The sequence below is a fragment of the Aethalodelphis obliquidens genome, unplaced genomic scaffold (genome assembly GCF_003676395.1).
Source record: "Aethalodelphis obliquidens isolate GAN/ISIS:26980383/991018 unplaced genomic scaffold, ASM367639v1 scaffold69, whole genome shotgun sequence".
In the NCBI taxonomy this organism is placed as follows: domain Eukaryota; kingdom Metazoa; phylum Chordata; class Mammalia; order Artiodactyla; family Delphinidae; genus Aethalodelphis; species Aethalodelphis obliquidens.
This window is the reverse complement of record NW_020838013.1, coordinates 7,749,211-7,765,224: the sequence shown is the minus strand read 5'-3', so window position 1 is coordinate 7,765,224 and position 16,014 is coordinate 7,749,211. Positions and strand designations below refer to the sequence as shown.

General features: G+C 54.5%; 1 protein-coding gene across 5 annotated transcripts in view; it reads right to left on the bottom strand.

The window, feature by feature from the left end:
- The window catches only part of CARS1 (cysteinyl-tRNA synthetase 1), a 49,226-nt gene that overhangs the window by 25,411 nt on the left and 7,801 nt on the right, over positions 1-16,014 (bottom strand). For 4 of the 5 annotated variants that reach the window (XM_027090644.1, XM_027090648.1, XM_027090645.1 and 1 more), the window contains exons 2-7: positions 15,422-15,670; positions 11,233-11,324; positions 10,288-10,376; positions 9,722-9,818; positions 9,209-9,307; positions 8,205-8,354 (exon numbers count right to left, since the gene is read on the bottom strand). In XM_027090644.1, coding sequence (XP_026946445.1) covers positions 8,205-8,354; positions 9,209-9,307; positions 9,722-9,818; positions 10,288-10,376; positions 11,233-11,324; positions 15,422-15,670 — 776 coding nt within the window. The remainder of the gene's footprint in view (positions 1-8,204; positions 8,355-9,208; positions 9,308-9,721; positions 9,819-10,287; positions 10,377-11,232; positions 11,325-15,421; positions 15,671-16,014) is intronic. The other variant, XM_027090649.1, reaches the window with a different exon arrangement.

The window sequence follows — 16,014 nt, the reverse complement described above, 5'->3', positions numbered from 1 at the left end:
GAACAGAGATCTCACTTGTCGCGACTAAGACTCGGCGCAGCCAAAATAAATACATAAATAAATAAGTAAATAAATATTAAGGGTTTCCCTGGTGGCGCAGCGGTTGAGAGTCTGCCTGCCGATGCAGGGGACACGGGTTCGTGCCCTGGTCCGGGAAGATCCCACATGCCACGGAGCAACTAAGCCCATGTGCCACAACTACTGAGCCTGCGCTCTAGAGCCTGCGAGCCACAACTACTGAGCCCGCGCACCACAACTACTGAAGCCCTCGCACCTAGAGCCCACGCACTGCAACGAAGAGTAGCCCCCACTCGCTGCAACTAGAGAAAGCCTGTGCGCAGCAACAAAGATCCAATGCAGCCAATAAACTTATTTTAATAAAGTCACAACCACAATACCCATTTAAAAAAAAAATATAGAAACAGATATATACTGAACCATAAAATCTGAAAAAGAGATATATAACTGAATCACTTTGCTGTACACCTAGAGCTAACACAATACTGTAAATTAACTTTACATTAATTGAAAAAAAAATGGTTAGGGACTTCCCCGGTAGTGCAGTGGTTAAGAATCCGCCTGACAATGCAGGGGATGTGGGTTCGATCCCTGGTCTGAGATCCCACATGCCGCAGAGCAACTAAGCCTGTGAGCCACAACTACTGAGTCTGCACTCTACAGCCTGCGAGCCACAACTACTGAGCCCACGCGCCACAAATACTGAAGCCCGCACACTCTAGGGCCCACGTGCTACAACTACTGAGCCTGCGCACCTAGAGCCCGTGCTCCGCAACAAGAGAAGCCACTGCAGTGACAAGCCCATGCACCACAGCCAAGAGTAGCCCCTACTAGCCGCAACTAGAGAAAGCCTGCGTGCAGCAACGAAGACCCAACACAGCCGAAAAAATAGTGATAATAAAAATAAAGATAAATAAAGTTAGCTTGTTGCCAATTAAAAAAAATTCAAAGTAAGCAGAAGAAAGGATATAATAAAAAATTAAAGCAGAGGGACTTCCCTGGTGGTCCAGTGGTTAAGACTCCGCGCTCCCAATGCAGGGCGCCCGTGTTCGATCCCTGGTCAGGGAACTAGATCTCACGTGCGTGTAGCAACCGAGAGTTCGCGTGCACAACTAAGGAGCTCACGTGCTGCACCTAAGGAGCCAGCGAGCTGCAAGCAAGGAGCCCTTGAACTGTAACTAAGGAGACTGCCTGCTGCAACTAAGACCCAGTGCAACCACACAAATAAATAAATATTTTTTTAAATTAAAGCAGAAACCAGGAAATTAATAGAGAAAATCAACAAAACCAAATGCTGGTTCTTTGAAAAGATCAATAAAATTGATGAGCCAAGTTAAGAAAAAAAGAGGACATAAATACTAATATCAGAAATGAAAGAGGGGACATCACTACAGATCCCATGGAAGTTAAAAGAAGAATAAAGGAATATTATAAACAACTCTGTGCCCCTAAATTTGATAACCTGAAGGGACCAATTCTTTGAAAGACATAATCTGCCAAAACTCACACGACATGATACAGAGAATCTGAATAAGCCTGTATCTATTAAAGAGATTAAATCAATAACTAATAACTTTCCAAAATAGAAAGCACCAGGCCCAGATGGATTCACTGCTGAATTCTGCCAACACTTAAGGAAAAAATTATACTAATTTTCTACAGTTTCTTTCAGAGGACAGAAGCAAAGAGAATACTTCCCAGTTCCTTCTAGGAGGACAGCATTACCCTAATACCTAAACCAGACAAAGACATTCCAAGAAAACCACAGATCAATATCTCTCGTGGGGGCTTCCCTGGTGGCGCAGTGGTTGAGAGTCTGCCTGCCGACGCAGGGGACACGGGTTCGTACCCTGGTCCGGGAAGACCCCACATGCCGCGGAGCGGCTGGGCCTGTGAGCCATGGCCGCTGAGCCTGCGCGTCCGGAGCCTGTGCTCCACAACGGGAGAGGCCACAACAGTGAGAGGCCCGCGTGCCGCAAAAAAAAAAAAAAATCTCTCATGAATACAGATGCAAAATCCTTAACAAAATATTACCACATTGAATCCACAAAAGTATAAAAAGAATTATATACCACAACCAAGTGAAATTTATCACAAGTATGTAAGGCTGGTTCTACTTTATAAAATCAATTAATGTAAATCATCACATCAACAGACTAAAAAAGAAAAACCACAAGGTCATACCAATAGATGCAGAAAAAGCATCTGACAAAATGCAACACCCATTCATGATAAAAACTCTCAGTAAATGAATAGAGGGGAACTTCCTCAACTTAATAAACAAACAAACAAAAAACAGCTACAAAAAGCCTACAGCTAACATCAGACTTAGCGGTGAGAAATCGGAAGCTTTTCCACTAAGATGAGGTATAATGCGAGAATGTCCCCTCTCACCAGTCCTTTCCAACATCATACTGGAAGTCCTTGCTAATGCAATAAGGCAAGAAAAGGGCAAAAAAAGAGGATTATACAGGATTATAAGCCCATCGTAAGTTGCAAATATCATTAAGCTGAAAGTGCATTTAATACACCTAATCTACCCAACATCATAGCTTAGCCTAGCCTGCCTTAAATGTGCTCAGAATACATTAGCCTACAGTTGGGAAAAACCATCTAACACCAATCCTATTTTATAATTAAGTGTTGAAATATCTCATGTAATGTATTGAATACTGTTCTGAAAGTGAAAAACAAAATGGTTGTCTGGGCACAGTGTAATTGTAAGTGTGTCAGTTGTTCACGCTGGCGATCTGAGGCTCACTGATGGTGCCCCGCATCCCAAGAGAGTACTGGACTGCATATCGCTAGCCCAGGAGAAGATCAAAATTCAAAGTATGGTTTATACTGTTTATTGCTTTTGCACCATCGTAAAGCCAAAAAATCCTAAGTCAAATTGTCAGAGGTCGGGGACCGTCTGTATATTGACTGCAAAAGAAGACAAAACTACAGGCCAGGAAATAAGAAGTGGAATTTGAAATTAAAACCACAATACCATTTACATCAGCATCCGAAATGAAATACATATATGTCTTACAAAATACGTACACGATCTACATGAGGAAAACTACAAAACTCTGATGAAAGAAATGGAGAGACATTTCATGTTTGGGGATAGGAAGGTTTAATACTGTTGAGGTGTCAGTTCCTCCCTACTTGATTTGTAGATTCCATTCAATCCTAATCAAAATCCTATCGAGTTATTTTATGGATATTGACAAACTGATTCTAAAGTGTACATGGAGGGACTTCCCTGGTGGTCCAGTGGCTAAGACTCCACGCTCCCAACGCAGGGGGCCCGGGTTTGATTCCTGGCTGGGGAACTAGATCCCACATGCATGCCGCACCTAAAAGATCATACATGCCACGTCCAAGACCCGGCGCAGCCAAATAAATAAATAGATAAATATTTTTTTAAAAAAAGTGTATATGGAGAGGAGGCAAAAGACCCAGAATAGCCAACACAATATTGAAGGAGAACAAAGGTGGAGGACTGACACTCCCCGACTTCAAGACTTACTGTAAAGCTACCGTAATCAAGACAGTGTGGCATTGGTGAAAGAACAGACAAACAGAGCAATGGAACAGAACAGAGTCCAGAAACAGACTCATATAAATATAGCCAACTGTTCTTTGACAAAGGAGCAAAGGAGCAAAAACAGTTTCCAACAAACTGTGCTTAACAACTGGGCATCACATGCAAAAACCATGAATCTAGACCAAGACCTTACGCACTTCAAAGATGACCTTGGCTTTGACAATGACTTCTTCCACACAATACCAAATGCATGATCCATGAAAGAAAAGAATTGATAAGCTGGACTTTATCACCATTAAAAACTTCTGCTCTGGGAAAGACACTGTCAAGAGAATGAAAAGACAAGCCACATACCGGAAGAAAATATTTGCAAAAGACACATCTGATAAAGGACTGTTATCCAAAATATACAAAGAGCTCTCAAAACTCAATAAGAAAACAACCTGATTAAAAAAAGGTCCAAAGACATTAACAGACACCTCACCAAAGAAGACATAAAGATGGCAAATAAATATCAAGAGATGCTCCACATCGTGTGGCATCAGGGAAATGCAAATTAAAACAACGAGATACTCCGTACATTATTTCAATGGCCAAAATCTGCAACACTGACAACACCAAAGGCTAGTGAGGATCTGGACCAATGGGAACTCTCATCCGCCACTGGTGGGAGTGGAAAATGGTGCAGCCACTTTGGGGGACAGTTTGGCGGTTTCTTCAACAATTAGGGGCTTCCCTGGTGGCGCAGTGGTTGAGGGTCCGCCTGCTGATGCAGGGGACACGGGTTCGTGCCCTGGTATGGGAGGATCCCACGTGCCGCGGAGCGGCTGGGCCCGGGAGCCATGGCCGCTGAGCCTGTGCGTCCGGAGCCTGTGCTCCGCAACGGGAGAGGCCACAGCAGTGAGAGGCCCGCGTACCGCAAAAAAAAAAAAATTAAACCTACTCTCACCACATGATCCAGCAGTTACGCTCCTTGGTATTTACCCAAAAGAGGTGAAAACTTGTGTCCACACAAAAACCTGCACATGGATGTTTACAGAAGCTTTATGCCTAATTGCTAAAACTTGGCAGCAGCCAAGATGCCCTTCAGTGGGTGGGTGCGTAAATACACTGTGGTCCGTCCAGACAATGAACTAACCTTCAGTGCTACAGAGAAGTGAGCTATCAGGCCATGAAAAGACACAGAGGAACCTTAAATTCACATTACTAAGTGAAAGAAGCCAATCTGAGCAGGGCACATACTGCATGATTCTGACTCTGTGATATTCAGAAAAGGCAAAACTATGAAGACGGTAAAAGGATCAGTGGTTACCAGGTGTTGGGGTGAAGGAGGGATGAACAGGCGAAGCACAGAGGATTTTTAGGGCAGGGAAACTACTGTGTGGAAGACTCTAAGGGCAGATACGTATCACTATACATTTGTCCAAACCCACAGAATGTACAACACCAAGACAGAACCCTAATATAAACTATTGTGTGGGTGATGACAACGTGTCAGTGTAGTTTCCTCAGTTGTAACAAACATACGGCTCTGGTGGGGGATGCTGACAGTGGGCGTGGCTCTGTGTGTATGGGGGTGGGGTGGGGGGTACACAGGAAACCTTTATTTATCAAAACACAAAACCTGTTTTGCTGTGAACCTAAAACTGCTCTAAAACGATAAACTCTTTAAAAAAATTTTTTTTGAAATAGAATAGAGAGGATCAACACATTCAAAGGTGGAGCTCTGAAATGATCCTTCAATACATAATATTGAAGGGCTTCCCTGGTGGCACAGTGGTTGAGAATCCGCCTGCCAATGCAGGGGACGTGGGTTCGAGCCCTGGTCTGGGAAGATCCCACATGCCCCGGAGCAACTAAGCCCGTGCGCCACAACTACTGAGCCTGAGTTCTAGAGCCCGCGAGCCACACTACTTTGCCCATGTGCCACAATTACGAAGCCCACGTGCCTAGAGCCCATGCTCCGCAACAAGACAAGCCACCGCAATGAGAAGCCTGCGCACTGCGATGAAGAGCAGCCCCCTCTCACCGCAACTAGAGAAAGCCCACGCACAGCAACGAAGACCCAACACGGCCATAAGTAAATAAATAAATAAATAAATAAAGCCCCAGCAGTATCTTGTATGGGACTCAACAAGCAAGGAGCATTCAAAACATACCTGGAGGGACTTCCCTGACAGTCCAGCGGTAAAGAATCCGCCTTACAACGTAGGGGATGTGGGTTCAATCCCTGGTCAGGGAAGTAAGATCCCACATGCCACAGGGCAACTAAGCCCGCGAGCCACAACTACTGAGCCCACACACCCAGGAGCCAGCGCGCCACAACTAGAGAGAGAAAACCAGCATGCCACAGCTAGAGAAGCCCACGTGCGGCAACGAAAGATCCCGCGTGCTGCACCTAAGACCCGACGCAGCCAAAAATAAATTAAATAAATAAATATTTAAAAAAGAAAACTATACCTGGAGAACAAAAACAAGGTGAGGCTTCCTACCTCTCCAGGCATTGGTGACAGACGCAGTGAGACTCACACAGTGGCTAACCTGACCTATGGAACAGAACTGAGACACGACACACGACAGAAAGGGGCTGAGGAAAGGGGGGCCTCCCGTATCTGTGCGGGGGAGAGGGGATTGGATCTCTACTCACATGACTTACAAAAACTAATTCTGGGGGATCAAAGACTTAAATGTGAATTGTACAACTTTAAAATCCTCAGAAGAAAATACTGAGGAATATATTCACGTTTCAGGGCAAGAAAGATTTCTTAAGACACAAAACTGCCAAGTATAAAAGGGAAAACAGATAAAGTTGAATACATTAGAACTAAGACCCTCTGTTATTAAAAGGAAGTGAAAAGAAGAGCCACAAATTAGGAGAAGGTGCTTGCAACACATTTAAATGAGAAAGGATTAGTGTCTAGGGAAAACCTAAGGATGCTTACAAACCAGTAAGAAGACAAACAGCCCAGTGGAAAACGGGGCAGAAGAGGCATGTGCAGAATTATAGCCAGCAAGTGAACATGTGAAAAGATACTCAGTCTCAGGAGAGGCTGGAGAAATGCAAGTTCAAACCACAGTAATTACCACTTTACAGTATACGTTCCATTGATAAAAAGGAACGAATCCAGCAACACAAAGTGCTGGTGTATAGGCAAATTAACAGGACACTGGCAGCATGTTAGTAGGAGGATACATTTACATGTAAGACATGTGGTCCATAAGACGTTTGGTCCACACCAAAAAGCCTTTGAAGTGTGGTCCTATCTAAAACCATTTGGCATGGACCAGATATAACCATGGACGTTTTGGATGGGACCAAATTTCAAGGACCTCTTGGCATGGACCAAATGTCCTGCAAAGTCAGGAAAACAGAAAAGCACAGGGGTTGACAAGGTTGTGAAGACACTGGAACCCCTGTGCACTATGGAAAACAGCACGGCAGTGCCTCAGAATATTAAAAGTTGAGCTGGCGTACAACCTGCTTTTGGGGGTATACCCACAGAAGAATTAAAAGCAGGGACTCGAACAGATACTTGCACACCCATGTTTATAGCAGCATGATTCACAAGAGAACGCAAACGTTCATCAAAGGATGACAGGACACACAAAACGTGGTCCACCCACATCACGGAACAGTACTCAGTCTCAAGGAGAGGACATTCTGACACAGGCTACAGCGTGGCTGAACCTCGAGGACAGTTTGCCGAGTGAAATAAGCCAGTCACAAAAGGACAAACACGGTGTGACCCCACTTGTGTGAGGTCCCTGGAGGAGCCAGATTCATGGGGGCAGGAAGCAGACGTGGGGCCCAGGCTGGGGGAGGGGAGGGGAGTGAGCGTTCCATGGGGACAGAGCATCCGTTTCGGAAGATGAAAGAACTTCTGGAGATGGACGGTGGTGACGTTTACGCAACCATGTGAACACATGTACTTAAAAATGGTTCAAGTGGTGAACTGTATGTTATGCGTACTTTACCACAATTTTAACAAAAAGGACCTCACTGGAATCGTTGGGAAGAGAATTCCCAGCGTCACTGCTGGTAACACGGAAACGTAACCAGCTTCTCAGGAGAAGAAATAAACGGCTGGGCCCGAGGCGTCCACTGCAGGGAGGGCGGGACCTCGTGTGGCCCGTCTCAGAAGCACGCCAGCGGGATAGCCCTCGTCCCCAAGACCCCGTGCGCCTGACTCCTCACGAAGCTCAGGACAAACACACCAAGCATCCTGCCCCGCGAGGCCCCAGAAGAGGGGGGCCCTGCAGGCGGCCACCCCCTTACACGTCCGCGCCCTCGGCCGCAGCCTCCCTGGCTGCGTCCTTCCCGCGGTTCTGCAAGCGGCCAGCAGGGGGCGCCGGCGCAGAGGAGAAGGGCCGTCGGGACCGGAGGAAGGCCGGGCAGCCGGAGCCCGCCCTCAGGGGCAGAAGGCCGCCGCGGGGAAGGCTCAAGCCCAGCGGGTCCCCGCGGCCCCGGAGCTCAGGCCCACCGGCATCTGTCGCTCCGCCTGCCCCAGGTGCTGCCAGTGCCAACGCTGGACAGAGTCCCCGGCGAGTGGGAAACACCTTGAGGAGCCCGCTCCGCCCCGAGAGCGCCTGCTGTTTCCCTGAAGGCAGCGGGGCAAAGGCGAGGGGCCGGCGGGACCCACCTCAGCCTCACCTGCACGCGGCCGTCCAGCTCCTCCCCCGCCAGGCCGCGCCGCGCCGGCTCCTCCAGCGGCTCCGCCGCCAGCCTCACGGCGCGCTCCAGGCGCTCCAGCATCTGCCTCTTGTCGGGATCCGAGGTCTCGCGTAACTTTGCTGAAAACGGCTGCGAGCGTGAGGAGAGGCCACAGCTGTTACGCCCGCTCAGCAGAACCCCGTGTGCAGAGGTGACTCCACGCACGAGGCCAGTTCTGCCCACTGCCCGTGGCGACCCAGAGGTCTGTGTCTGTGGAGTGTCACCCCAGAGGGACCCTGGCCTGCGGCCCAGGCTGTCCTGCGCTGCCTCGTCTGAGTGAGCCGGGCGTGGCGGCGTCCTAAGGCTGTGCCCGGGGCCACGCGGGTGTCACCTGCCACCACGAAGGCACCACCGCCCAGTGGGCCCCCCTCGTCCGCCTAGAGGATTGCTAAGCCCTAATTTTATTCCTACATTTTTCTTCCAGAGATACATGAAAAGCACAACAACAATCGTTACTGCAATTAGTAAAGATAACAATTATGGAAAAGAAAAAAATGCCTTTTCCTGACCTCACTGTCTGACACCATCAGTTGTAATACTGTTTATTCAAAACAAAAATATTAAATTGGAAAGAACTAATTTCTTCAAATAATTCCAGAAATTTCCAGCACCACCCATTTGAGAAGCTTAGCACAGCTTCTGCGTCTTGGTCACACGCGTGTCATCTGCTCGTGAGCTCCACGTGGAAGATTCACAAGTCGGCGCAGATCGCCGCAACCGGTTCTGAGGTTCTCCCGTAAGCGGCAGCAACGGTCACCCACCCCCACCCCCCGCCCCACCCGTGTGCGTCCGTCCTGGCGGCTTTCCCCGTGGGCCAGGGGAGCACTGCGACCGAGACATCATGACCCTACACGTTATGAAGCGCGCTGAGGACAACCCCTGCGCTTGGGACGGGGACGTGGGGACGTGGGGACGTAGGGACCCAGGAGCGGCCGGGGGCCCACCTGCAGGGCAGCGTGCACGTCCTCCAGGAGCTGCACTGCCTGGGGCTGCTTCTCCCGGTACTGCTCAAACAAGTAGTTCTGCCGGGCCCTCTTGATGATCTGGGAGCAGAGGAGGGAAATGGGGTCAGCTCGGCACCTGCTGGGTCCCTGTGCAGAGTGCCGGGCGGTGCCTGAGCTCACACCCACACACACTGCCCCGCCACCGACGCTGGAACTGTCCGAACATGTTGAGCCAGGCCCGGCCTCCCCGCAGCGCCAGACACTATAGCACGCGCCTTCCCTGGAGCACCAGGTGTTATTACATTTCCCCAGGTTTCCCAACAGCATCCAAACAGCTGAACACAGGACATCATCATCTGCATAAACCGTGATACAAGTCCCAGAGGGGATTCAAACAGCATGTGTTGGGCTGAGGGCACTCAAGCCCACGTTACTTTATTAACTTACCCAAAGTCATTTCTTCCCTCGTACCGTCCACTGTATTTAAAATTTAACCTTGAAAACTCCCTTTACCTTATCATCAATGTCTGTGATGTTCATGCAATAAAAGACGTCAAATTTGAAGTAATCTCTCAGCACTCTTCTCAAGATATCGAAGGAGATGTAGGACCTAGGACAATAAAAAGACAAACCTTTCCACACAGCACATCACGCACATCACCTTGGCTCTGCAGTTAAAACACATACAAGGAAAAAGATCCCCCGCATTTCCCCCCAAAACCGCTACTCTCATGCCCACCCCACTCGTGACTGCGGGGCAGGGGGCACTGCACACTGGCCACGGGTGTGGGTGTCAGGGATCCCAGCACCGGGCACCCCCACCCCCACCTCCAGAGCCTCGGATGAGGAGGAACTGCCAGGCACACGGAGGAAAGTATCTGGTCAGAGTCCAGGAGGGTGGTAACATCGGGGCTGTGGGCTTTTTCTTTCTGGTTATCTGGTCTCTCTAGTTTTTCTACAGTGAATATGTAGTACTGACGGAATGAAAATTTTTCTTCTTAAAAATAAGAGGAAAGGCTGGGCGTTGAGCTTCCTCTCAGAGCTTGGGTCCCTGTGGCGGCGCCCAGGTGCAGCCCTACCTGGCGTGCCCCATGTGGGAGGCGTCGTAGACGGTGGGCCCGCAGCAGTACCACGTCACCCTCCGCCCGTCTTGAGGTACAAACACGTCCTTGGTTGGAAATGAAGGAATGACCGTCACAAAGGATGCAGGAGGCACCGTGCAGGACCACAGCCGCCAGACAAATGGTTCATACGCATTCCACGAGGACTGCTTAGTTTTACGGGAAAGTCACAGTCATCTGGGATGGGGGCAGGCCCCTTCCTCCCTGGGATCCCACTCGGGGACGCAAGCTGGGGGGTCAAGGAGACGGACGCTCCTGCTTTTGCTGCTCTTCCGTTCATCAAGCACTGCTGCGAGCCAGGCCCCGTGCTGAGCGCAGGGACTGCCCTGCCTTTGCCCCCAGGAACGACGTGAGCAGGGATGCTTCCTTTCAGATGCCCAGGGGTCCGCAATCCCAGAGGAGCCGGCCTAGAGAGCAAGGCCTCCCGCCGACGGCCCGATGGTCTCAGACCAGTTCAGGGGCCGCTGTCACCAATTAAGTCCATGAGGGGGACCCCGTCTCCCATCTGCTCAGGGTGCTTGCTGATGGCAATCCAATGAGCCCTCGGCCGGAGTCCTTTTCAAAATCTCTGGAGCCACTGGCCCTGCTGAGCGGCCCCGGCCGATACTGCCCTCGTCCCCACACCTGCTGGGCCCCCGACAGCAACAGGCCCTGCTTGGCTGGCACTGGGACACCAGCTGCCACCACAGGTCCCCTGCAGGAGCACGCTGGCTCCTGGCCTGGCTCAGAGCAGCCACGAGCATCTACACTCGGGCCTGGCCCCGAGCACAGCCAGAGCCAGAGCGCCAACGGGCAGGCCCCTTGAGGCGTGCCAGGTGTGCTTCTGAGGACAGTCCTGCCCCGGCCACACAGAGGACGCTCGCTAGCTAAGAGCTGCCGCCCCTGCCCCCAGGGCCCCCCTACCTTCCTCCGGGTCAGGCTGTTGTACAGGCGGAGCTGGCACGGCTCGGACCCGGCTGGAGGAGACCACGGGGGCTGCGTGCGCCGGCCTCTGCCTGCCAGGGAGAGAGCACAGCTGGGTCACCCGCGGGACAAGGGGAAAGTGGACCCTGAGAGCGTCACCCGCGTCCAGCGCTCGTGCCCCCTCTCTGCCTGCTCACGTCTGAGTGGCGGCGCATCCCACAGTCCCAACCCCACGAGGCGGGAGAAGGCCCATTACACCCAGCCTCCCCTCCACCGGCTCCAAGCATGAGGCGCCCGACCCAGCCTGAGGGCGCATGGGAGGCGCGGGCCCTGCACACGGGCCGGCCGCATGCCTGGACCGCAACGCAGCTGGCCACCCCCTCAGGAGGACGGGCTCCGTGGAGGCTTCCCAGGACGTGGGCCACCTCCGGGCGCAGAAGCCAGGTCAGGACGGAAACAGCTGCGGGCCAGTGGCCGGCTCCCCGCGCAGTTCCTGTCCCCGACCCGGGCGACATGTAGGCTCCCGGACACGGTGCTGATGCCGGCACTCATGGCTCCACATGGGCCCCGGAGGCCTTTGGGAGCAGCTCCGGGTCCTCCCCACGCTGAGGGCAGGGGCTCACGGAGCTGAGCCTCTCCAATCACAGTCCCCAGGCAGCCCCACCTCCTCCTCCTCCAGCCCCACCCCCTGCCCCTGCTGCTCATGCGCACACGCCTCCCGCTGGGTGAAGGGCAGGCCTTACACAGCCTGCGCCCCAAGAGCCTCGCGGGGTGCAGCTCCGTCCCTGGGCTGGAAAGAGCCACCAAGCTGAGTCTTCACAGGCCCTGGGCATCTGGTGACCTTCCAGCTACCCCCAAGGCACTGCTCCTGCACCCAGAACCCAGCTGTGCTCTGCAGCCCTCTCCTGGAGCCAGCGCGGGCTGCACACCGCCTGCACACCTGAGGGCACAGGTGCCCACTCTCGGCACCACCCCCAACCCCGACCCCTGCCTCTGTGTCTGCAAAGCGATTCTCCCTCCTCCCGGCACAGAATCCACGTCCAGCGTGGCCACCAGGCAACCACCTGCTGCTCCCTACTGCGGGTCACGGAGCACTCAGCCCTGGGCCTGGCCATGTGCCACCCAGAGGATGCACGTAACTGACCGGTGAAGGGGGTGGGAGGTGGCTGTGTGTGTGTGTGTACATGTGTACAGGCGGGCGGAGAGCGGCAGACGGGGAGGGGGACAGACAGTGCTATCCAGCAGCTCCTGACCCCAGGGAGCGCCAGCAAACCCCCAGGTGGCCAAGCCCAAGTCCCCCTGACACTTCGAATGCCTCCTGAGGTCAGGCGTGGTCTAAGGGTTCACTGTAAACGCAGCAAACGATTCGATGACGCTCCACCTGCCCCTTTATGACTCCATCAACCCCTCCCCTTGCTTAGATGCTGCGGCTCCCAACACAAAGACAGAGCTGCCACCTGGGACAACAGGGGACGCCGGCGAGAGCTGCCCACACACTGATGTGAGCCTGACGACCACCGTGCTTGCCCTGAGCCAGGGGCCGGGGTGGGGGGCTCGGGGTCTGGGGGAACGAAGGCTCATCTGAAAAGACGGCAGTGACAGGACACAGCTGAGGGTGCAGCCAGGGAGCCCGGCCAGCGGGACACTGTCCAGGACACCGGGTCACACCTGGGTTTTCTTGCTCCCCGAAGCGTGGCTACAGCCACACAGCCGGTGACAGTTCAAGGCAACCAGCACACACGACCCCCATCTGCCAAAGGGGAAAATCGGGAGGTTACCTCGGTTTACCAAGAAGGACGCTTCACCAGAGTCCCTCCGCGGTTCCCTGCCCGACAACGGCACTGACAGCACCCTCCCCACCCCGACACAGACTCCTGAGGCGGCTGCCCTTCCTCTGGTTTGTGCGAAACACTGTGCATGCCTTTGCTCGCTAGCACCCCCAGTCCTGCCCTGGCTCTGCCCCAGGCACGTGGCTGCTGTGGGGAAATAAACTCCTGACCTTTGACAACATAACCTGCACGTGCCGCTCAGGGACGCCCTGAGAACGAGGCTCTAGGCAGGGAGGGTGCCGAGGGGAGATGGAGGGAGATGCACCAGCCAGGTCCCCAGTCCCCTGGGCGCAGCGCGCACCTCAGCCTCGGAGGGGGGGCCGCAGAGAGGTTCACATCCCTGAAGACCCCACCCAGCCGCAGACAGACCCACGCTCCGGGGGACTTAACACGCCTTCTTCAGTGAAGGGCAGGCCCTGAAGATCCTTCCCAGGAGGGCGGGTAGGGGGGTGAGGGGGGCCCAGTGGCAGAGGGCGCCCCGGGAGGAGGAGCCGTCTGGACTGAGCCCCGCTCTGGGCGAGGGGCACTCCAGACACAGAGCACAGCAGGGCTGAAACCCTGAGCACAGTGGACCCTCCCTGCTGGGGCCGCAGAGAGGAGGCGACAAGATGGGGAGGGGGTGAGACAAGGAACAGAGAGGTGGGGAAGGGGCTTAGGCAGAGCCCTGGTCCACCTCCTGTGTCTGAGTGGCTCCCCGGGGCTGCTGAGGCCCGTGGCCACGGCAAGAGGCACAGGGACCTAGGCTGGGCCAGCGCAGAGGACGGTGACAAGCCAGTTGTGGGCATGTCGGTGCTGAGATGTCCAGCTGGGGGTCTCGAGCAGGAGTGGGACATGGAGGGAAGGCCGGCGGGGCACTGTGGATCGAGGGGCTGGGAGAGGGGGCACTCCCGCCCAGGACAGGCTGGAGAGATGTCTGAGACGGGTCAGCAATGCGGGGAGGCGGACGCTCGGCCACTGGCATCCAGGACGCGGCCTAGGACACCGGCTCTGGGGGTTCTGGGCACCAGCCCACCCGCCGTCCCCGGCCACTCAGGGTCCCTGCCGGCCCCCGGGAGGCATTGGTGACGGGGGACTTGGAAATGGAAGGAGGTGAATAGTCCTGTTGGCGCTGTCCAGGTGCCTCCCTCACCGCCCTGGTGAACCTGCAGGCCCCCCGACTGGCAGGGCAGAGACCCACCTTTCCTTCACGTGTGTCTGCATCACTCTCCCCACAAGTTCCCCGGACGGAACACCAGACAGGCCGTGCCGAGGCCGTGCCCCCAACCCACCCTGACTTCCACCCCCAGAGGCCGTGCCTCGGGAGGGGGGACCTGGGGGACAAGCTGACAACTGAGCCCTGGGAGAGAAGCACCTGCCACCGCAGACGCCCCTGGGTCACCGCCTGGAAGCACGGGGAGGAGACGCTCTACACAGCAAGGCTCCCACCTATGCCGGGGAAGGGGTGTCTGCTGCAGGATCACCGAGAAAACCAAAACACACCCCACGCTTGGAGAAACGACATCCCACCTCTGCCCCGTTACAGAGGGGGACCCAGCAGAGACCAGGCAGAGGTGCAGAAGCTGGGAAACGGTCCAAACGTCCCAGCCGAAGGGATCTGGAAAAGGCCCCGCAGGCTGCCCAGCCCAGCAGGGATGACTCAGACGGCACTGGACCCCTCTCGCTGCTTGGGTGCGTGCTCGAAGCCCCCCCGGGGGGGCCGAGCCGCTTGAGGGCACTGGCGATTATGGGAGAAGCACCTCGATTCACCGGAGGAGAGAGACCACCCAGGAACCATGCGCCCCAGAGACTTTCCAGAATCGCCCCTGAAATGACAGGGTCCAGACACATCACACCGACAGGTGGGGGCCAGAGCTGCAAGACTGGTCTTATCTCAAAGCCCAGAAACGCCTTCTCTCTGGTCTCCAAAGAGTTCATGTCCATGAATACTTCCTTAAGATCCAATAATTCTAAATCTGGTGGACACACACCCTGCAATCTTAGGGAAAGAATAAAGGAAAAGAAGCCAATCAAATCCGAGCCAGGTCGGGAGTGAGCTGACGGCCAAGGCGGCCCTGAGAGGGGCACAGGCCTTCCGCCCTCCCAGAGGCTCTGCTACAGCAGCCGCCGGCGTCGTGATCCTTGGGGGCTGACCTCTCGGCGTTTTGTCCTCACCTCCCCTCGGGGGGCGCCGGCAGGCCCCCCAGTCTGCTTGCTTGAGTGCGGGGACAAGCGCCAGCCCCGCGGGCTCCCCCGTGGGCGCCTCGCACCCTCAGGGCCCTGACCTCAGAGGGAGGTCACACTCGTGGGCTCCCCTAGCCCACGAGTGTGAACAGAACTTCGAGGGGAGGTTTTCACGGCCGGGGAGCCGCTCTGCTACTCACTTGCTTGGAGCCCACAGGGCGGGGCTGGGGCGCGGGGGCTGCCCAGGATCGCGGCCACGTGCCTGAACCACCGAGCCACGTGGAAGAGCTGCGCGTCGGCAGGAGGGCCTGAGAGCTGCCTGAACGCGTCCACGTCCGCCTGGGACAGGGAGAAGCCCTGGACATAGCTACGCGTGCTCAGGTGCTCGTTCAGGGCCCGCACCCTGGCTGCCTCGTCACTAATGCTCAGGACGGACCTGTAGTCGGGAGCTGCAAAGACAGAGGCACACGCGTCAGTGGGGCTGGAGGCCTGGGTGAGTCCAGAGAATGGGGTCCCAGGGTCACCCTTCTGGCTGGGCAATGTCCAGAACGGGCGGGTGCCCAGGGCTGGGGGATGGAGTGGGGAGTGACTGCCAGTGGGTTCCCATCTGGGGACGAAAATGTTTTAGAACTAGAAAGAGCGGGTGGTCGCACAACATTGTGAAGGTTCTAAACGCACTGAACTGTGCACTTTAAAATGGTTAGTTTCGTCGTTGGTGATTTTCACCTCAATTAAAGAGAAACGCACACGCACACACCCTTTTGTGCACTGGGTGCTGGGAGGGCAGGTGCTG